The 18190-nt window shown below is 37.5% G+C and overlaps 1 protein-coding gene across 2 annotated transcripts in view; it reads left to right on the top strand.

Moving 5' to 3' along the window:
• The window catches only part of FHIP2A (FHF complex subunit HOOK interacting protein 2A), a 33742-nt gene that overhangs the window by 3341 nt on the left and 12211 nt on the right, over positions 1 to 18190 (top strand). The window contains exons 2-13 of one of the 2 annotated variants that reach the window (XM_051801106.1): positions 4303 to 4381; positions 6259 to 6428; positions 8546 to 8650; positions 8993 to 9115; positions 10478 to 10516; positions 12261 to 12545; positions 13383 to 13579; positions 14770 to 14884; positions 14990 to 15066; positions 15165 to 15357; positions 16562 to 16731; positions 17547 to 17690. In XM_051801106.1, coding sequence (XP_051657066.1) covers positions 4303 to 4381; positions 6259 to 6428; positions 8546 to 8650; positions 8993 to 9115; positions 10478 to 10516; positions 12261 to 12545; positions 13383 to 13579; positions 14770 to 14884; positions 14990 to 15066; positions 15165 to 15357; positions 16562 to 16731; positions 17547 to 17690 — 1697 coding nt within the window. The remainder of the gene's footprint in view (positions 1 to 4302; positions 4382 to 6258; positions 6429 to 8545; positions 8651 to 8992; positions 9116 to 10477; positions 10517 to 12260; positions 12546 to 13382; positions 13580 to 14769; positions 14885 to 14989; positions 15067 to 15164; positions 15358 to 16561; positions 16732 to 17546; positions 17691 to 18190) is intronic. The other variant, XM_051801107.1, reaches the window with a different exon arrangement.

Genomic DNA, 18190 nt, shown 5'->3' with positions numbered 1-18190 from the left:
CTGGACAAAATATTTTGTCTGTAAAGTGGCCAGTCACTGTTCAAAGGGTTTTTGTTTGTATTTGATTTTGGCTTTAGATGTTTCATCTTAATAGTCAACTCAAAGGGAGGTTTTTGAGTTGTGTACCTTGAGCAGGAAAAATATTATTTTGGTTGTTTTGAATTTTGCAGTTTGCTGTCAGACAAATATATTTGCATCTCTCTGTTGGTACCAGGGAGTGAATTAAGACTTTGGTGTCTGCTGCACATTCTTGAGACCCCCTTTCTACCAGCCTGTTATTTCACTATATCTCTTACACTGGGAGCTTAACATAATTTTATGTAGCTTCTTTTCATATTTTGAAGGTTTGAAAGAAACCGAGTCACTTGGTGTAGGCATTGCTCCAAAATCATGAGCTGCATAACTGATCAGAACAAAATTTATTCTTCTTGAACCCACTTTATTTAATGTAATGACCTCACATTACTCAATGTTTTAATGTTGTGTTGCTTTAACAAATTATGATGACAAAATTTAATGCATGGCTTGTAAGCATCTGCAGCCTTAATTTTATATGTGAAAGCAGTGGCCATTAGAAACTCTGTGCATCCATCAGTTGAAGATCAAATAAACCTTCAAACATTAGTCCTTTTACACATTTTCTGTCAGCCCAGACATTCACACTAGTGCAGTGGTAAGACTGAAGAAAAACATCAAGTGACTGCTGTAGTTTTCCTTGTTTCACTCAGGGCAGTGTGTACACTTCCCCTTTCTTTCTCTTTGACCCAGTTTCTGCTTTCTTTTTTACTGTGACATCTGACCAGAAAGTACCTGTTATTTTTTTATACAGTGTTCTCTTTAGTTTTTGTCCAAAAGATACTGATACTGAGCTTGTCCAAAAGATATCACTAGCTTCTGATGTTTCTGTTCTTTTCAGTATTGAATTGCACTTCTGAAAAGCTTACATGAAAAATACATACACAAAAGAATTTCTGTTAAATACTGAATATTTCAAAATGTCTTTGCCCTTGATGTTACTTTTTTTCCTGCCTAAACACAAATTTTATATACTTTTAAAAACTACGTGGAATTGTATTTTGGACAGGTTTTGTAATGAGCAGACTGTAGTTCTGGTCAAAGATCTGTTATTCTCCTGAGAATAACACTTTTCCTGGAAGGAGTGGGGTTTGATCTTTGTTTACATATTGTCACCAGAATGATAAGGCAGCATGTGTTAAGTTTAGCTAGCTCACTCCTAGGAAACCAAACTGCTGGAGTTGGGCACCAGATGGAAGAGCTAATCAGTATCTGCTCCAATGGGCTGGTTTTTAGTGGTGTTCACTGAGTTTTGGCTATTTGATATACCAACACCTGCACTGCAGTCTTGAAGATGTTGGGTTTTTTCCCCAAAGGAAGAGAACTTCAGTTTGAGAGTAGGAATCAATAGCTCAAAATTAGTAAGAACATAGGTAATAACATTAAGATTAATAAAATGATGAGAAATAACTGTACTTCTAAGGTAATTCCTTCAAATTAGACAAATAGCAGGAATTAATGGCCTTCACAATGAATTTTGGTTTGCTACAGAATCTGTAGACAAGTCTGAGTACTTATACAATAGAGTGGTTATTCATGATGACGACTGTGACATGTATTTCATCTCAGCTGCTAGCTAATAATTCATCCTAAAATAGAAACTACAACTTCATCCTAGAATTACCTGTCCCGGTAGGGTATGTCAACCAAGTGTTTAGGAGCTGACATTTTTCTAATGCCTTCCAGTGCTTGGCTTTGTTTACATGTAAGGTGGTATCTTGGTCTTGGTCTTTACCTTGATTTTGTGTCTGTGGGGGTTTTTGGGTGTGTCCTTTGGTGTTTTTTTTTCAATTGGTAAAACACTTATTTCAGAATAATGCTGCTGGAGTTACATCTCAGTTGATGGCAAGGCTGATCATGTGTTCCCAATAGGATACCTGTACACATCTACAGGTGCACACACCTGCTAATGGTATCTCTATGTGGTATGTCTGGCTTGCAGTCCTCAGTTAGAGGAGACTGTGGAATCACTGAGTGTTTTAATTTAAAAGGGCAGGACCTGTCCCTGAATTACTTTTTCACCTCTGAGAAGAATCCCTGGAGGCATTTGTTGGGAGGGAGAGTGTCTGTATCCCCTGTTCTCTCCCATAGTAGATAAATTATTGACAGTGCTGAGAAGTGAAATCCTTTTCCTGGCACTGCTCAGAAGCACTTAATTCATCTTAAGGCAGATGAGGCTAGAAGAAGTGGAGAGGAAAATCACATCAGCCAAGGATAAATCTTTAACATTATCTATCATGTGTTACTTTGGAAATAGAGTGGTCTGAAAGGCCTTTATTCCTCAAAAGTTGTCTCTGCTATTTGTCAGCCAGCGTTGAGGTTTTGGTATATTTTTTTTACAGAAAGATGCTAAATGATCATTACATTGCTTGAAATACACATTTACAGCAGCAAGTGCGACATGTGAAGTATGATACAAAATAATCACATGCTCAGTCTTCAGTTTGCTCAGTTATTCTTCTGAATTTCAATAACCTCATAAACATCGTAGTAAAATAAACTAGTTTTGTCCAGTGTGTGCTGCCCTGATATTTCTTCTGTGGTAGATGGTGTGCTAAAGTGCTGCTCCCAGTGCCCAACCATGGAAATGTGGAAGACTTTGTGGGTGCACACTGTCAGGGAGAGGATAAGCACTGTCAGTTTGATTTCCTAGTTGCCATTTTCGAGGGCACATTTCCACCCAGGATGCAGGCAGAGATAGTTGCCCAGCCCCACTACTTTTTCAGAGTCTTGCATGTCAAAGTCCTGTGTGCAAAGGGCCATTAACAATTAGCATTCCACTTACCTCACATGGCATGCTGTTCATATACTGGGCTCTACAGCCTTACTAAGATAATTTTAAGTGTCATTAAATTCAAGGCGAAGAAGAGACTGACGTGGAAAATGTCCAGAGCTTTTGCAAAGAGACCAGCACTACCTAGGGAAGACTATACAGACACCCGGGCCCTGTGCATGTGTTTGCCCAAGAACAGGGACAACTCAGCACTTTTTAGACCCTACAAGGAGTCACCAGAAGAATTCAGAGTTACTAGTCTCAAATGTGGTATCTGTAGTTTTTTCGGGGAGAAAACTTTCCCACTGTGAGGTTGACTGAACCCTGGCACAGATTCCTGGAGAAGTTGTGGAATCTCCATTCTTTGATATATTCAAAAGGCATCTGGACATAGTCCTGGGCAGTTGGCTCTAGGTGACCATGCTGGAGCAGGGGGACTCCAGAGATATCTCCAGAGACCCCTTCCAATCTCAGCCCTTCTGAGATTCTGTAAAGTGGTGGGGGTTTTCCCTACAGAATTGCTGATTTTACCAGCTCAGAACATTTTATATTGTGGTCACAAATTCAGTGTTTGCCTCAACTCTTTCTTTGGAGAACAGAGAGGGGAAATGGTTGTGGTCCTCCTTTTTTCACATGCTGCCTATGGTGTAATGGGCCACAGGGCACCAGGTCTCCAGCTGAGTTGGGAAGGAGCAGTGCTGATGGTGACTAAGTGGGAGGCTGTGTTTTATTCTTGCAGCATGTTATTCCTGGATGCTGGTCACACCCAACCAGCTATCCCAGATTCCTCCAGAAAAGAAGAAACTTTCTTTTCTCTCAGAAATGAAATAAGAAATGTGCTTGTTTAAAAAAAACAAACAAACAACCTGTCAAGTTCTGGGGATGGGCCTGCTGTGGGGGAAAAAAAACAAAACAAAAAACACAAAACCAAAAAACCATCACCAAAAACTGAACAAAGATCTTTTGAAAGAACTTGTGGTTAACAGGAAAAAATGCACAGTAAAAACTGTATGAAGCAACTAATTGGTATTTTTAAGGGAGTAGAGGAGGAGAGGAGAACAGAGTGTACAAAAAAGGAAAATGGCATCAAGAGCAGATGTAAAAGAACATGATTTTTTTCTACAGGACAAAACTGTGATCTAGACTAGAAACATAGGTTTCTAGTGTTGCTTTGCTGTATGAGCAATTGCTTTTGTTGCTTCAAATAGATTGTCTGGTCATAGAGACATCACAGAGATTATTACTGATATTCACAAGCCAGGCAGCATGACATGGGGCTCAGCCATGAATAATGTATGTAGGCCTTGTTAAAGGTAAAAGACCAGAGACGTAATTGTAGCACTAGTCTGCAGCAGTTCAGTTCCAAGTATAAGATAAAATTCAGTGTAATCTCTGAGGAAACATGTTAATTTCATTTGTAAATGGTTTTTGTTTGTTGTTTTTTTTCCCCACAGCTTGCACCTTCCCTTCCATTACAAGAAGATTTTGTTTACCACTGGAAAGCCATCACCCATTACTACATAGAGACCTCAGGTAAAAGAAAAAAAGCACTTTGAGTTTGTCTCTTTTGTGAAAACTAAAATTATCAATTTCAGTGTTTTTAAAAAGAAAAGATTAAGAAATACTAAAATTAGTCATGTCTTTTACCAAAATGCCAAGAATAATAGTTAGTAATCAAAAGTATTGTGTACCTCCACCCCTTAAAAAGTAGGCATGAAAAAGGATTGAAGGAGAGTTCCTAAGTACCACATAGAGAACTGTACCTTTTCATGTCTGACCCAATTTCTGTCTTTGCATATTTTGTTTAATCTAAACAGACAGCTACAGAAATTTAGTCCCTGCTGCTTACATTTTATTGGTTTGCATCAGGGATTTTTTTTTCTTACCAAGATTTTAATAGAAGTTATTTTGTGGTCATAGATTTTATCAGACATATATGAATTCCATGTGCTCTGTATTAGTTTTTTTTGCTTTAGTGTCTTGTGTCAGTGAAAGGTATTTTGATAAAATAGCTCTGAAAAGTGAATTTGTGAGCAGATTAGAACACGTTTTGTTAAACCTTTTCCAGGTGTTATTTTGCTCTTCTAAAAAATGCATATTCTGATGAAATATGACTGTAGTTGCTTTTTCTTAAACTTTTTCATGGGTTTTCCTTTTTTTTTTTTTTTGCAAATTATGCAACTTGTAAATTTTTTATTTTGTTATTAAACTACTGTGTTTTAAAAATGGATGTTGCCATGCTTTCCTCAAGTGTATTAATTGTGTATTTCTGCTGGAAGAGCTGTTGAATCTGTGTTTGTGTCTGGACTGATGATCTTGTTTATATCAACATTTACTCATACAAGCTACAACTTGACCCTCGGTTCTAAATACCCGTCTTTTGGAACACTATGTGATGTTTCCTAAGGTGGAAAGGACAGGGTGGTGGGGGAAAAGTGATACCTGCAATGACGTGGTGCAGAATAAAAGCTGACCTCTCTCCCAGACTGTCACAAGTCATTTGAAAAACAAGTTTCCACTGAGTGAATATATTTCTGTCCTCTGCAGTAGGAGCAGAATTATGCCTAGGAAATTCAAGCAAAACACTCCAGGCTACTGGAGGTTGTGGCAGAGACCAAAATCACTCTGACATGGCAGTTTTCCTGTGTGGTCTCATTGCCATGTGCATGCAAGTGACAGTTATTTTTAGGTTATTGCATAAGAAGTAGTAGCCATTTCCCTAGCTAGTGGGATAGCTGTTCAAGTAGAATTTTGCTGAAAAAAATAAAAGAGGAAAATCTTCATGTTGTGGATATGCTCTACAACATGTTAATACCAACTCCCACTGCCAGTGGCATAAATCCTTTCCTTCATAAAGTTTGACATAATTCTATCTCAATGCAGAAAGCATAAAAGAGAAATTTAAACACTTGTGAAGAATAAACAGCATGGAGTTTGGGTTTTCTTTGTTGTTATCATTAGAAAAAAAACAGTTTTCAAATTTGTAAAAGAACTGATCAGGTGCAAATTAAACTGATGTTAAAGGCCATTTAGAGCTTTGAGAACACTACATGGAGAGTTAAAGAGGAAGTTATCAAGACAGAGTGGATACTAACCAGCAGATTGAGAGTTGAACCTTTCCCTCCCAAAACTTGGTTTCTGGCTGTAGAATTTTTCCTTTTTGACCGTGTTTTGAATTTTGGCATTTCCCCTTTTCCCCATTGCAAGATTAAATATCTGCCCAATGCATAATCCAGTTTACATTTCCAGATATGGTTCTGAAAATTTGATTTAGGACATAGTAAAAACTTACTGTATATAAGATTCTTGAAATGAGTGGTCATGTTTTTAAATCTTAAATTTGGAACTGAACTTAAGAAAAGTGAGGACAATATTTTAATAATTCTTAATTGCCCATCTCTTCTGCTCAGATGACAAAGCTCCTGTGACTGATACCAACATTCCTTCTCACCTGGAACAGATGTTGGATATTCTAGTCCAAGAAGAAAATGAGAGGGAATCAGGTGAAACAGGACCATGTATGGAATATTTGCTACATCACAAGATTTTGGAGACTCTCTACACACTAGGAAAAGCTGACGTATGTACTTCTCAGCAGAGCAGATTATCTTTTGTGTGAGCTCCTAATTGTAATAGGAACTATTATTAATAGAAAAGTTCTACAGTAGGTGGTAGTGTGGGACACTGAACTCCAGCAAAAAGCTATTTGCTTATGCTTCCAACATATTACAAATAACAGTCTTTTACAAGTGTGATCAAAGTGAGAAAACCAGAGAGATGCTAAGACAGAACCCTGAGATTTGTTACTCGCCACTCTGATAATATGGACTGTGAAACTAAGAGAAACATTTTTGTTCAGTCTAGAGTTTTTCTGGCTTCTACAAGACAATATTATCCCTCTCTGTCCTTTGTTGGGAGATTCTTGGATGAAAAGTGCTGTGTTAGATACAAATTTTTGATAAATTTTTCTGAGTGTGGTGCGTTATTACTCAGAAAGACTTCCATGTCAGAAAGCATTAGTTTAATCTGATCTCCAGACAGTTTTCACATCTGAGTCTTTGGTATGAATGTAGTCCCTGGCACATGTGTGGTACACATGAAGTTCCCTTCATGGTCTTGGTGCATTCTTGTTTCTGTCTTTCTTGACAGACTTCTGAGGTAAAGTGTGTGGGGTTGGATGGGTCATGGGGTGAATTAGCTTGGCAGTCCTTGTGCTGGAACTTTCTGTATCACGATGCAGATGCAGTTAGGGAAGCGTGTTGTATCTTATACCAAGGACAAATGGAGCTCTCCAGGGTTTCATTCTCAGTCTTTTACACATTGTCATGGGCTTTTAATCCACTTGATTTTTTTTATAAATAGACAACGCAGGATATGAGCAGTCTGAGCCTGGAATGTTCTGTGTTCTGAAAGGACCAGAGATCTGCAATTCCTGTTACTATACCACCTGTCCTACAATCAGGCTAAGATACCTGCTGTATTGAAAATACTTGCTCAGAAATACAGCTCATTCAGTAAACTATAAACTTTGTTAAGAAACCAAGATGAAGTGGTGACATACGTGAAGTCGGTAATTAGTGGTGTATTTCTAAGAGTTGAGAGAAATCATTTTGTACTCATGCAAATACTCCTGTACAAGCAATTCTTGTAAAGCCTGTCTTTACACTTTGCCACTTGTGAGTTGATATATTTGAAGTAAACACTCAGTTCAGTGCTTGCAAGATGTTGCAAAGATCTAGTGCAAAAAGAATAATTTCATTTCACAGCAGTCAGTTAGACTTACTACATTACTGTATAGATGTGTCCTGATGGTAGATATTTTGCCATTCTATTCAACATGGATTAAAAATCTAGGAGTAGTTACTTTGAGAGGAGAGTCAGGTTGGGCAGTTGTCATTCCTGGCTGTTGCTACCCCTGCTCCATTCAGCTGTGCAGTGAACCAGAGGAGGGAAATTATGTGGGTTAAAATTACTTATGGAGTAACAGCATATATTAACGTGGTAGAACGCATGAGTTTTGGGGGATTTAGCAAGAAACAAAGGTACATAAAGGACCACAAGCCGTCAGATCTCATGGAGGTAGGAAAGTACTTTCATGTGATGAGGTGCATGTGGGACAGTAGAATGATATCTGTTCCACAGATATTTGTGATTTATTTTATTTGCTTGTGATTTATATTCTGCTCAGGAAAAACAACAGCTTTCTCTTGTCCTGGAACATCTGTGCATTTATAAATGCCTTATCCGTGTAAGGTTAATTGCTTGTGATTTTAAAAAACCTTTTGTAGATATTAAAATGTTTATAGTTTATAATTCTTTATTTGTATGTACTGACTCAGTGAGTGGCTGGATTTTGTGGTACAGTACCCTAAAAGAGAGCTGACCTGTAGCAAAATAATTCCAAGTTAATTTCCCCTTATTACTGTAATGATCTGGAATGTTGATTGGTAGAAGTCTACCCTAGAGCAATTAACTGAAAGTATAAATAATTTGAAAAGGAAAAAAACAGTGAGATGCAACATTTTTTGTTGATCTCTGTTATTATCAATAAAGTAATGTGTTAACAGATGATGATTTTTAAAATACTCTTGGATATATTATTGCTGTTTAATTAGCCATTCTGAGTGAGAAATTTGCATCTCTGTTTTTCTCCACATATGTTATATTTTTGTTATTGTTCATCTGGTTTTGTTTCAGTGTCCTCCAGGAATGAAACAGCAAGTTCTGGCTTTTTACACAAAGCTTCTTGGAAGAATAAGGCAACCTCTTCTCCCCCACATAAATGTGCACAGACCAGTGCAGGTACTGTTCAGATCTGAAGTAAACTATATTTTTGCATGACAAGTTTCTTTTATTCTGCTGTACCTATTGGTATCTTTAATTCTTCCATTGTCAAGTGAATTAAAGAAACTGCTCGAGTGCAGTATTGCTTTTAATGTATTGATGATTAGAGCCATGAACTGCCACTGCAATATGTCATAAATAATAAAGAAAACTTGTTTATGGCAATCTAAATCTAGAGCAAATGTTCAAGCCAATAATCATACATAATTGTAGTATGTGTATAGAAAAATAATTCAATCCACTATTCCTAGGAAAACCTATAGCTTACTCTCTGTCTTCATTGTTTGCTTTATGTGACAGAAATTAATCCGGTTGTGTGGTGAAGTTCTGGCAACACCAACAGAAAATGAAGAAATTCAGTTTCTCTGTATAGTATGTGCAAAGCTGAAACAAGATCCATACCTGGTCAACTTCTTCCTTGAGGTGAGTAAATTTATTCAGAATTTCTTGAGACATTGTTAGTGTTCTTCCTCAAAATAGCAGGATTCCAATATTAAAAAACAGACATGGAAATCCAGATGATTCCAAATTTAAAGGGATCTGTAATTGCAAACAATGATGGCTGTGGAGTTCAGGCAAGCTGATGAACATTACTTGTAGCTCCTGTTTCCTTCACAGCATTATTGTAAATGTTGTAGCCTAAGGCATTTGTCTTCACAACTTGGGATGGTTGTTTCCCCATGAGGTACATGTGGTGCAGAATTGTCCTTTAATAGGAAAGAATATTCTTGTTGTTCACATCTAGGCCTCTTAGAGGTGCTGTTGTTGTGACTTGGTCACTGTTTCTGACCTTCAGGTGCATGAAAGGGTAAATTTACACAATTTTTTGTGGCATTTCTTTCTCAAATCTCCAACACTTATAAACTGAAATGCAGATGGATCTCACCAAATCATCCTGTGCTTATCTGTTAGTTTTGCTTCCTTCTTTGACTGTTCCTGACCAGTTTCTTCAGGATTTTATGGGCATAAAAGAACTGAGTATGTACAAACTCAGGATTTCTTTTGTATGATTCCATATCAAATAGAGTGTTGATAGAATGCTGATGATTTTTTAGTAAAATCTTTCACCTGTACTGCTTAACCAGTAAAGCTACATGGCATAACTGTCTCTTGGGCAAGTTATATCTCTTGTGGAAATAAGAACTGGAAGAACTTCATTCTGCTTACTTAAAGCTTTAAAAACCCTATACTAATTTTATTTTGGTATTATTGGGTTCTTTTCTTTAGACCGAGTTTTTGTAGCTCTTCTGTAGAGGTAAAGAATATACATTGTAATGTTTGGCTTGTTAGCTCTACCTCGGTCATATTTTATGCTAAACTTGCCCCATCTCATCCCATCTTAGGTGAAATACTCCTTGTAACTGATTGTTCCATACAAAGGGACACTTGATTCTCTGTGTTTCAGCTTCTGCTCTTGAGACCTTAAAAAAGTTCTAATATAGTGTCTGCTAGAAAGTTGTACCTTCGTTTTATAAAATGAACAATAGTTTCACTATTCACTTCTATTTTCAATACTACAAATTATCAGCTTTACATTTCTCACCACAAATCAAGTAGAGATTCTCATCAGCTGTGATATCAGTTGATTTTTTCACAGAATTATTTTTAAATCTGTCTGAACTTAGACATGGCATCATCCAGCACAGATTTTGAAACTCTGATGGTTACACATCACGAAAATATAAAAGTATATTTTTATATTGTCAACTCTCTGTTGATGCTGAATTCATGAGTACTTTGTATAGAAAGCATTGAATATGTGTTTTATGTAACCTTTTCTATTAGGTCATTCAGGATCCTGTTTTGCACCTTTGCAGGAGGCAGGTGAGCAGCTGAGCTGCAGAATTGCATGATTAGACAATAGGAAGCTTAAATACACACAAAAATTCTGTCTGTGTGTTGTTCAATGTACAAACTGCTTTGCGTTGCCTGCCAATATAAGAGGAATGAGCTATGGACACATTTCTAGGGGCATTCATACATTTATATATGTTAGGTCTTCTCATCAATGCCTCAGCTAAATAAACAATGGCTTTTCAAATGGCAGAAGAGTCCAGACATGAAGTAATAAGATCAAATGAGTATTTTACAAAATATTACCCAGTTTTTAAGAAAAGTAGCTTTTCCCTTTGGCAGCCCTGCCTGCTACCTGAGTGGTAACAGTGTGTAACAGCAACAGTGTGTAATCCAGGAATGAAAGGCTGTTCCAGCCTTTAGTTCTGCTTTATGTGCAAGGGTCATTGTTGTGATCAGATACTTCTGTGTGTTGATAAAATAGATGAGATGATACTGGAGGACTCCAGCAACTTTAGGGATAGATAAACAAGGTTCAGACAGACACATTTTTGCTGCTTTGCCACCTTATGCTTTTACAGTGTCGAAAAAAAATATACATATGTTGAAGGACTGATTTTTCTACTGTAGTAAAAAATTGTACTTATTTTATAGCATGCAGTTTGCTGCTTTTACCACTGTTTGCCTCTCCAGGGAATTGGTTCTATGAGTGTATCACAATGCTCACTGCAAATTCCCCACAATGAATGCACAGCGATCAAGCAAACGTTCACAGCAGCTCTGGTTTGCTGCCTGAGACTGTCATGTAGTCAGTCCCTGCTGGCTTGTATGTACTAAATGCATTAACCCCAAATGGTTAGTCTTTTAAATAATTAATGCTTGAGATATATTTGTAATAATTTTGGTGTTATCATAGAGAAGGGACGCATTTGGATTAATAACTTCACTATTGTACTCGCTTGGAAAAAAATGCCTTGTGCTGCAGTCTAATTTATGATTCCAATAAAGTGTTATTCACCTGCACATATGCCAGAAGAACACTGATTTTTTGCCTTGCTCTGAGTTTCTTCTTGGTATCACAAAGCACAAATTTAAATATCTTTTTATGTGCTGGAGACAGATTTATGGGAAGACAGATGAGTTGCTTTTTTTCAGGCTAAGTAGAGATGCTGTGGAGCTTGGGAGAAGGTTCTCTGTCACCTGTTACAGTATCCAGTGCCCAATGCTAACTTCTAGTATCTTCTGTCCCTTCAATCTACTCAGCTTTTTTCTTCATGAAAAATTTGAGAGTACCCTGCTGTCATAAAAGGTGGTTTTTCCTCTTTCCTGTGGAAGATAAAATCTCAAGAAACTTAGAATTATTTTACTTGTGTGACTCCAACTGGAAACAGTGTTTCAGATGTTGGATGAATTTGAGGCCTTGGCCTAGAAAGGGTGTTTTATGGTATGTGCTATGGTCTAAAGGTGCACCAATAGGGTAAATGAAAAACTTCTATCAAATTGTGGGCAGTCAAGTGAATATGTGCCTTCAGTAGTGAACGAAAATGTTGCCATCTCTTTGTAAATGACATATTCAACCTTGAAGCAAAATGGTGCAGGGCTTAAGAGAACTTTAAGCAGATTTAAAAATGGCCTAGGTTTAAACCTTCTATGTGGTTACTGTATCCAGCCTTGACTACTTCAAATGCTGATGTAAAAAAAATTACTTTTAGTAAATTTCTGCTTCAGGATGAACAGTGATTTCAACTGTGTAATTCCAAAAAATGCTTTGCAGAATAAGTTAAAAGCAATGGCTTCCAAAGAATCAGCAAGTGTAATCACAGAAGAAATGATAAAAGACCAAGACTCTGTGACAACAGACACAGGACAAGCTGAAGAAATGCCCAGTGCAGCCGGAGTGGAGCACATGGAGAGGGAGGATGAGCTCCCACAACCGGCGGATGATCTCTCTTTCAGTCTGGATGAACTAAATGTCGCGTCATCACCAGAGTCCTCCACTGTTTGTCCAAATCAAGACTATAATTTAGTGAATTCTCTACTAAACCTCACTAAAAGTCCCGTGAGTTGTTTTTTGGTTTTGGGTTTTTTTCGGTTTAATGTAATAAAATGAAATAGTTGGATGCTGTGTGAAATGGAGAGAGGGAGTGAATATACCCAGATATACACACTGTATTTTAGCTATAAAAGCTAAAATGAGGGTTGTTTTGCAGGCAACTTTTGTAAATTGACAATTTTTTTTGTCAATTCAGATTAAAAATCTTATTTTAGAAAATTAATACTAAGTTTGTTGCTGGTAATGTAAGTGAGGTGTTTAAAGAAATATATATAGGATGCTGTATGTTTCACAGACAAACTACATAGGATAATCAGAAGGTTAAATATATCATGAGAGAATATTTTTAAACCTGCTTTTAATTGTTCTGACTTAACCAAACACATTCTCTTTGTGAGGGCACTGGGCTATCTCTAGAAGTCTGTGTTCTTTAGAAAAACCTGCTGTATGTCTTACCTGGCTCCATCCTCAAATGCAGACCCTTTCAGAAAATGTAGAGGGTTGGGTAAGCCTGTAATTGGTACAGCAGTGTTGGGAGCAGAAAACTGACTCTACCACTGCACTTCGTCATTGTTACATGATTAGTTTACAGGATATAATATCTTGATCTCAGGGTGACCTACAGCACTAGTTCTGTCAGCCTGAAGGTTGCAGTTGCACTCTTAGTATTTGACAGGTGAGATTCCTTACATCCTAATTCATTAATGACTGAAAAGTCAACAAAAATAAATGCATTCACTCACTGTGGGAAAATGGAGAGGTTTTATTTGGGAGATGTTTGCTTCTTGATTTCAAGTGAGCTTCATTCACCCTCTGATTAATTCTTCCATGCCCTTCTGCCAGGACGGCCGGATAGCAGTGAAGGCCTGTGAAGGCCTCATGCTTTTGGTGAGTTTGCCAGAACCAGCAGCTGCCAAGTGCCTGACCCAAAGCACTTGTTTATGTGAATTGTTGACAGACAGGCTGGCCACCCTCTACAAAGCCCTGCCTCAGTCACTGGATCCCTTAGACATTGAAACAGTGGAGGCAATTAACTGGGGGTAAGAATTTTATTTTTGTATTTAATACCCAAAGTGACTTTACATCCCTCCCTGAAACTAATTTTATAGGTAGATAAGGTATATAAAATATTCACTCCCCCATGCTAAAGCCTCAGAGCTGACCCACAGCTACAGCAGAGCAGTACACTTGGTTGTCCAGTGTACACGTGATTTCTGACATGGGGCCAGGTTTGCCTGCCGATCCTCTGCAGACATTCCTCAGGGGGCACATTTTTCCGCCGAGTTATGTTAGCAGTTTGTAGTGGTGTCATTGGAGTATCAGGTATGGATTATATTCTCGTGGAGATGTCCAGGATTTAGGAAACACAAACTTTTCACTGTACACAGCGGGCACTGTCAGCTGCAGCTGGGGGCAGGAAGGGTACGTTTGATAACAGCCTGCTGTTACAAAATTTTTGCAGTGAAAAAGAAGAAGGAAAGAGATATTGCTTGATTCATCAGCATGAAGCAGAAGATACATGCCTGTCATCCTAACTGCTTGCATGTTAGATTCCCAAAAGGTTTCTCTTCCCCATTCACCTTACTATGAATTACTCATGACCTGTTAGTACTGAGACAAATAGTAGATATTTGCAAAATGTCTAGCAAAATTTATGGTGGTTGGAGTTTGAAATTAGAAGGGGAAAAACTACAACTTTGAATTGTGAGATAAATAACTGTTGGAGTGCTTTACCAAAGAAAATGGTGTATATGTTATTCTTAGAGCCCTTAAATTGAAATAACATGCTTTTTTGTGAAAGATACAATCTAGTTTCAGGTATACACTGTGTGGTTTTGCTGGACTTGAGTTTGCTTACTGAGGTTGCTTACTGAGTAGAGAAGAACAATTGCCTTCATTTTATGGTTCTGTGACTACAGGAGTAATTGATTCAGTTTCTGTGGTCTGTGTTTCCTGGGAGACCAGACTTGGTGATCAGTTTTCCCTTCTGACTGCAAAAATACTTAACCAGAGTTCCTCTGCTGTACATACTGTGCATCCTTCAGCATGTCTCTGAACACCTGTGTAATGATGGCACTGCCAGAGTAGTATAGATTGGCAGAGAAGCCTTTCTAATGTTCCCTTCGCTACAAGTAGGTCATTGATTATTCTGTTAGGTTCAATAAGAATGAAGTCCAAGATTCTTCACTTACTTGTAGACTAAATAAATATTTTTCTCTGTGTTCTCTAGTTTGGATTCCTATAGCCACAAAGAAGATGCATCTGCTTTTCCAGGGAAAAGAGCGTTGATTTCGTTTCTTTCTTGGTTTGACTACTGTGATCAGCTCATCAAAGAAGCACAAAAGGTTTGAACTATGTTCAAATGATACAAATATATTCAGCAAATAAGTAGTTCCAGTTGTTTCTTAGCTTTTGAGTTTGAGACACACCATTTTGTACTTCTGTTTCAGATGACTGCTGTTGCTATGGCAAAAGCTGTGCGGGAACGATTTTTCATTGATGTTATGGAACCTCAGCTGATGCAAACGTGAGTAGCATCCTACGAGACACAGAACAGAATCTGAATCAAGCTGATTTTTTTCAGCTGAAATCCATTACGTGTCTGATATGAAATACTTTGTTCAGTTCAGAGATCGGGATCCTCACATCAACTGCACTATTGCACCGCATCGTTCGTCAGGTCACTTCAGATGTCCTGCTGCAGGAGCTTGTGTATTTTATACTTGGAGAACACAGAGACCCGGAAACCTTGGCAGACATCAACAGGCATCCATTGAGACACAGGTTAATCGAGCACTGTGATCATATTTCTGACGAGGTGAGAAGTGATACATAGTAATGTCTGCTGGCCAGTCCTGGCTTGTGGAGAGTCTGCAAAGACACCATTGTGAGGACTTTTCATAACTTTTTTTGCCAAGGAAAAGAGTTCTGACTGCCGGCCTCACAAATTCCCTTTAGAAAATGAAAGTCAAGCTGTTTTCTCCACCTAGCATATTGTAACCTTTACTAAAGATTCTTTTCTAAATTTGCTTGCCCACTGTGCATATCTAGTTAGATTTGCTCACCTGTAAGACAGGGCAAACTCAGCATCTGTAATTGCATTTTAATTTGTGCTTTGTTAAATGTTGTGTCACTGTTATTTTCCATGGTGTGTCAATTCTGTGTTGTTATCATATAAGATATAGATTTGGGGTTTAGATGAAGTGTGATCAGAGAATATACACAATACCAATTAAATGATATAATAACTTCAAACTCTTTACACGCTATAAACATTTTTAAAATAATTTACTTCAGTAAAATCCCTCCTCAGGAGCTGCTTGTTTCATTTTCTCCGTGAAACAACCTCCACTCTGTTTTTTCAAATAAAAACCAAGCTTGCCTGAAATACAGACCTATGCCTTCCCATATCAATTTTTCAGTATGCCTACCTGCTCACCCTGTCAGAATGAGTTATCTGTATAAATTAGTTGATCTTGGCAAAGCTAAGCACTCTAAAGCTGTCTTTTAAAATTATCTCTGTATTGCTTAAAGTCAGTCTCCTTTTAAAAGCCTACATCTCCATGTAAAAATCATAGCCTATAGTTCTAGTCACAATATCCCAGTATTACTTTGTTTTATTCTGGGTATTTGTTACTAACTTTTAAGTCCTGTTCTGTGTGTCATTTGCACAATGATAACCATCTTCGAGCATGGATCTGATTGTAATATGGAAAGCTAAATTGTGAGTTCTCTGTATGTTCTTTGTATTATGTATATGTTATTTTGACAGATTTCAGAACAGTTTTTGTTTTACAGAAAAAAAATACATTCCCATATTGATTTTCAGATGTGTGTGAACTCTTCATCCATGTTTATACCACATTCAGCGTCACAATTGCCTAATTTTTCATATGATTTTTGCTTCCTTCTCTAATGTCAATAAGTAATTGCAATGTTCTAGGATTTACAAACCAGATATAAGACCAAAACCATAGGGCAGCAGTGCATCAGTTTATTGAAGTCAACTTTTTATGTTGCAGATCAGCATAATGACTTTACGAATGTTTGAGCACCTATTGCAAAAACCCAATGAGCACATTCTTTATAATTTGGTTCTGAGAAATTTGGAAGAAAGAAACTATATGGAATACAAGCCCCTCTGTCAAGAAGATAAAGATGTGGTAGAGAATGGACAGATTGCTGGAGCAGTGTAAGTTTCATTGTTAAGGGAAGTTTTCACAACAGCTAACTTGGATCCTTATTTTTAGAACAAAACGGGGGGGTTTTCAGTAATTGAAAGAAAAGTGAGCCTGGATAGCACTTGAGTGCTCTTGTGTATTAATCCATATCCGTAAAGTGATGCAGAAATTATTACATCAGCAACTTATGTAAATTCTTAGAACAGGAGTAGAAAAGCTAAAATTACCACAAGCCTTTGTGCGCAATAGGCATTCAGAGGTCTTTGTGTATCAATTTACTTATGCATCTGCCCAGGTTAAGTCTATGCATATTTGTATTGTAATCAGTGAGATTATTCTTGAAGTCAGCCACTTAGGTGCCTTGTTTATATTTATGTTCTTGAATCATTTCTTGGTGGAACAACTTTTCTAGGACCCTACATAAAATCCTTTAAAATATCCTATGTAACTCTTCTAACTAATTTTTTTACCAATGGAAGGGTAAGGACTTGCCACACCAGCTATTTTAGTCATCTAAAATAATTGAAATATTTCCTGAGTATAACACTTTCTCATGTGAAAACTGTGGCTACAGAGTTTAAGTGACTTAATGCAGTGATTTTGTATGAGTCAAAAATGTCTCCTCTGTTGTTCAGAATGTTGGGTATTATACAGGTTGGTGTTTCTGTGTATTAACTAGGTAATAAGATGGATATGGTAGTGTTCTGGAAAACATCCTAGTTGTTCAAAGAAGAAAAACACAGAGCATACCTTGTGACACAGAGATATTCCTGCCTTCCATAATGTCCTGTCAATAATTATGTTTTTGTCTGATATAATCTCACAGAGACCTGGAGGAAGATCCATTATTTACTGATCTGTCTCCAGATAACACATTGTCAGCACAGGAGTGGCTCAGTGCTTCTCCACCTGTCAGTCCAGAGCATCCAAAAAATGATGGGAAGACTGAAGTTCATAAAATTGTAAATAGGTAAGTTGAAACAAACACTTAAAGAAATGTCTGAATGTGTGGGTGTCTGCACACACTGTGCAAATTAAATGTACTCTGTAATGGATGTTATTCTGTGCCAGCTGGGAAAATGACTCTGCAGAAGGAAATTATGTGGCAGTTTATCAGAAAACTACTTCTGAAAGATTAGAGCTTGCATAAGTAAAAATAATTCAACATAAATGAGAAAAATCGAAGAACTTTGCAGCTAATGGTCTAGTTGAATAGCTGGAATTCACTGTGAAAGCCTTGTTGATTATAAAACTTGCTTTTCGCAGAAATAATTACTGTTCCAGGACTTCACCTTCCTGGACAAGCATGGGGAGTCTTACCATAAACATTTTAGGGAAAAAACCAAAACTCAAAACTTCCTAAAGTTCCTTAAGCACATACATAAAAGTAAATAATTGCCATGCTGGAGATAACCTTCTGTTCCCTGAAAATTAGGGGGCACCTCTGTCACCTGTAACACACCTCAGTGC

This window comes from Manacus candei, unplaced genomic scaffold (assembly GCF_025592945.1).
Source record: "Manacus candei isolate 608988 ecotype Guabito, Panama unplaced genomic scaffold, ASM2559294v1 h1tg000050l, whole genome shotgun sequence".
Classification (NCBI taxonomy): domain Eukaryota; kingdom Metazoa; phylum Chordata; class Aves; order Passeriformes; family Pipridae; genus Manacus; species Manacus candei.
Note: the sequence above shows the minus strand (reverse complement) of the source record. Positions and strands in the feature narration are given on the sequence as shown.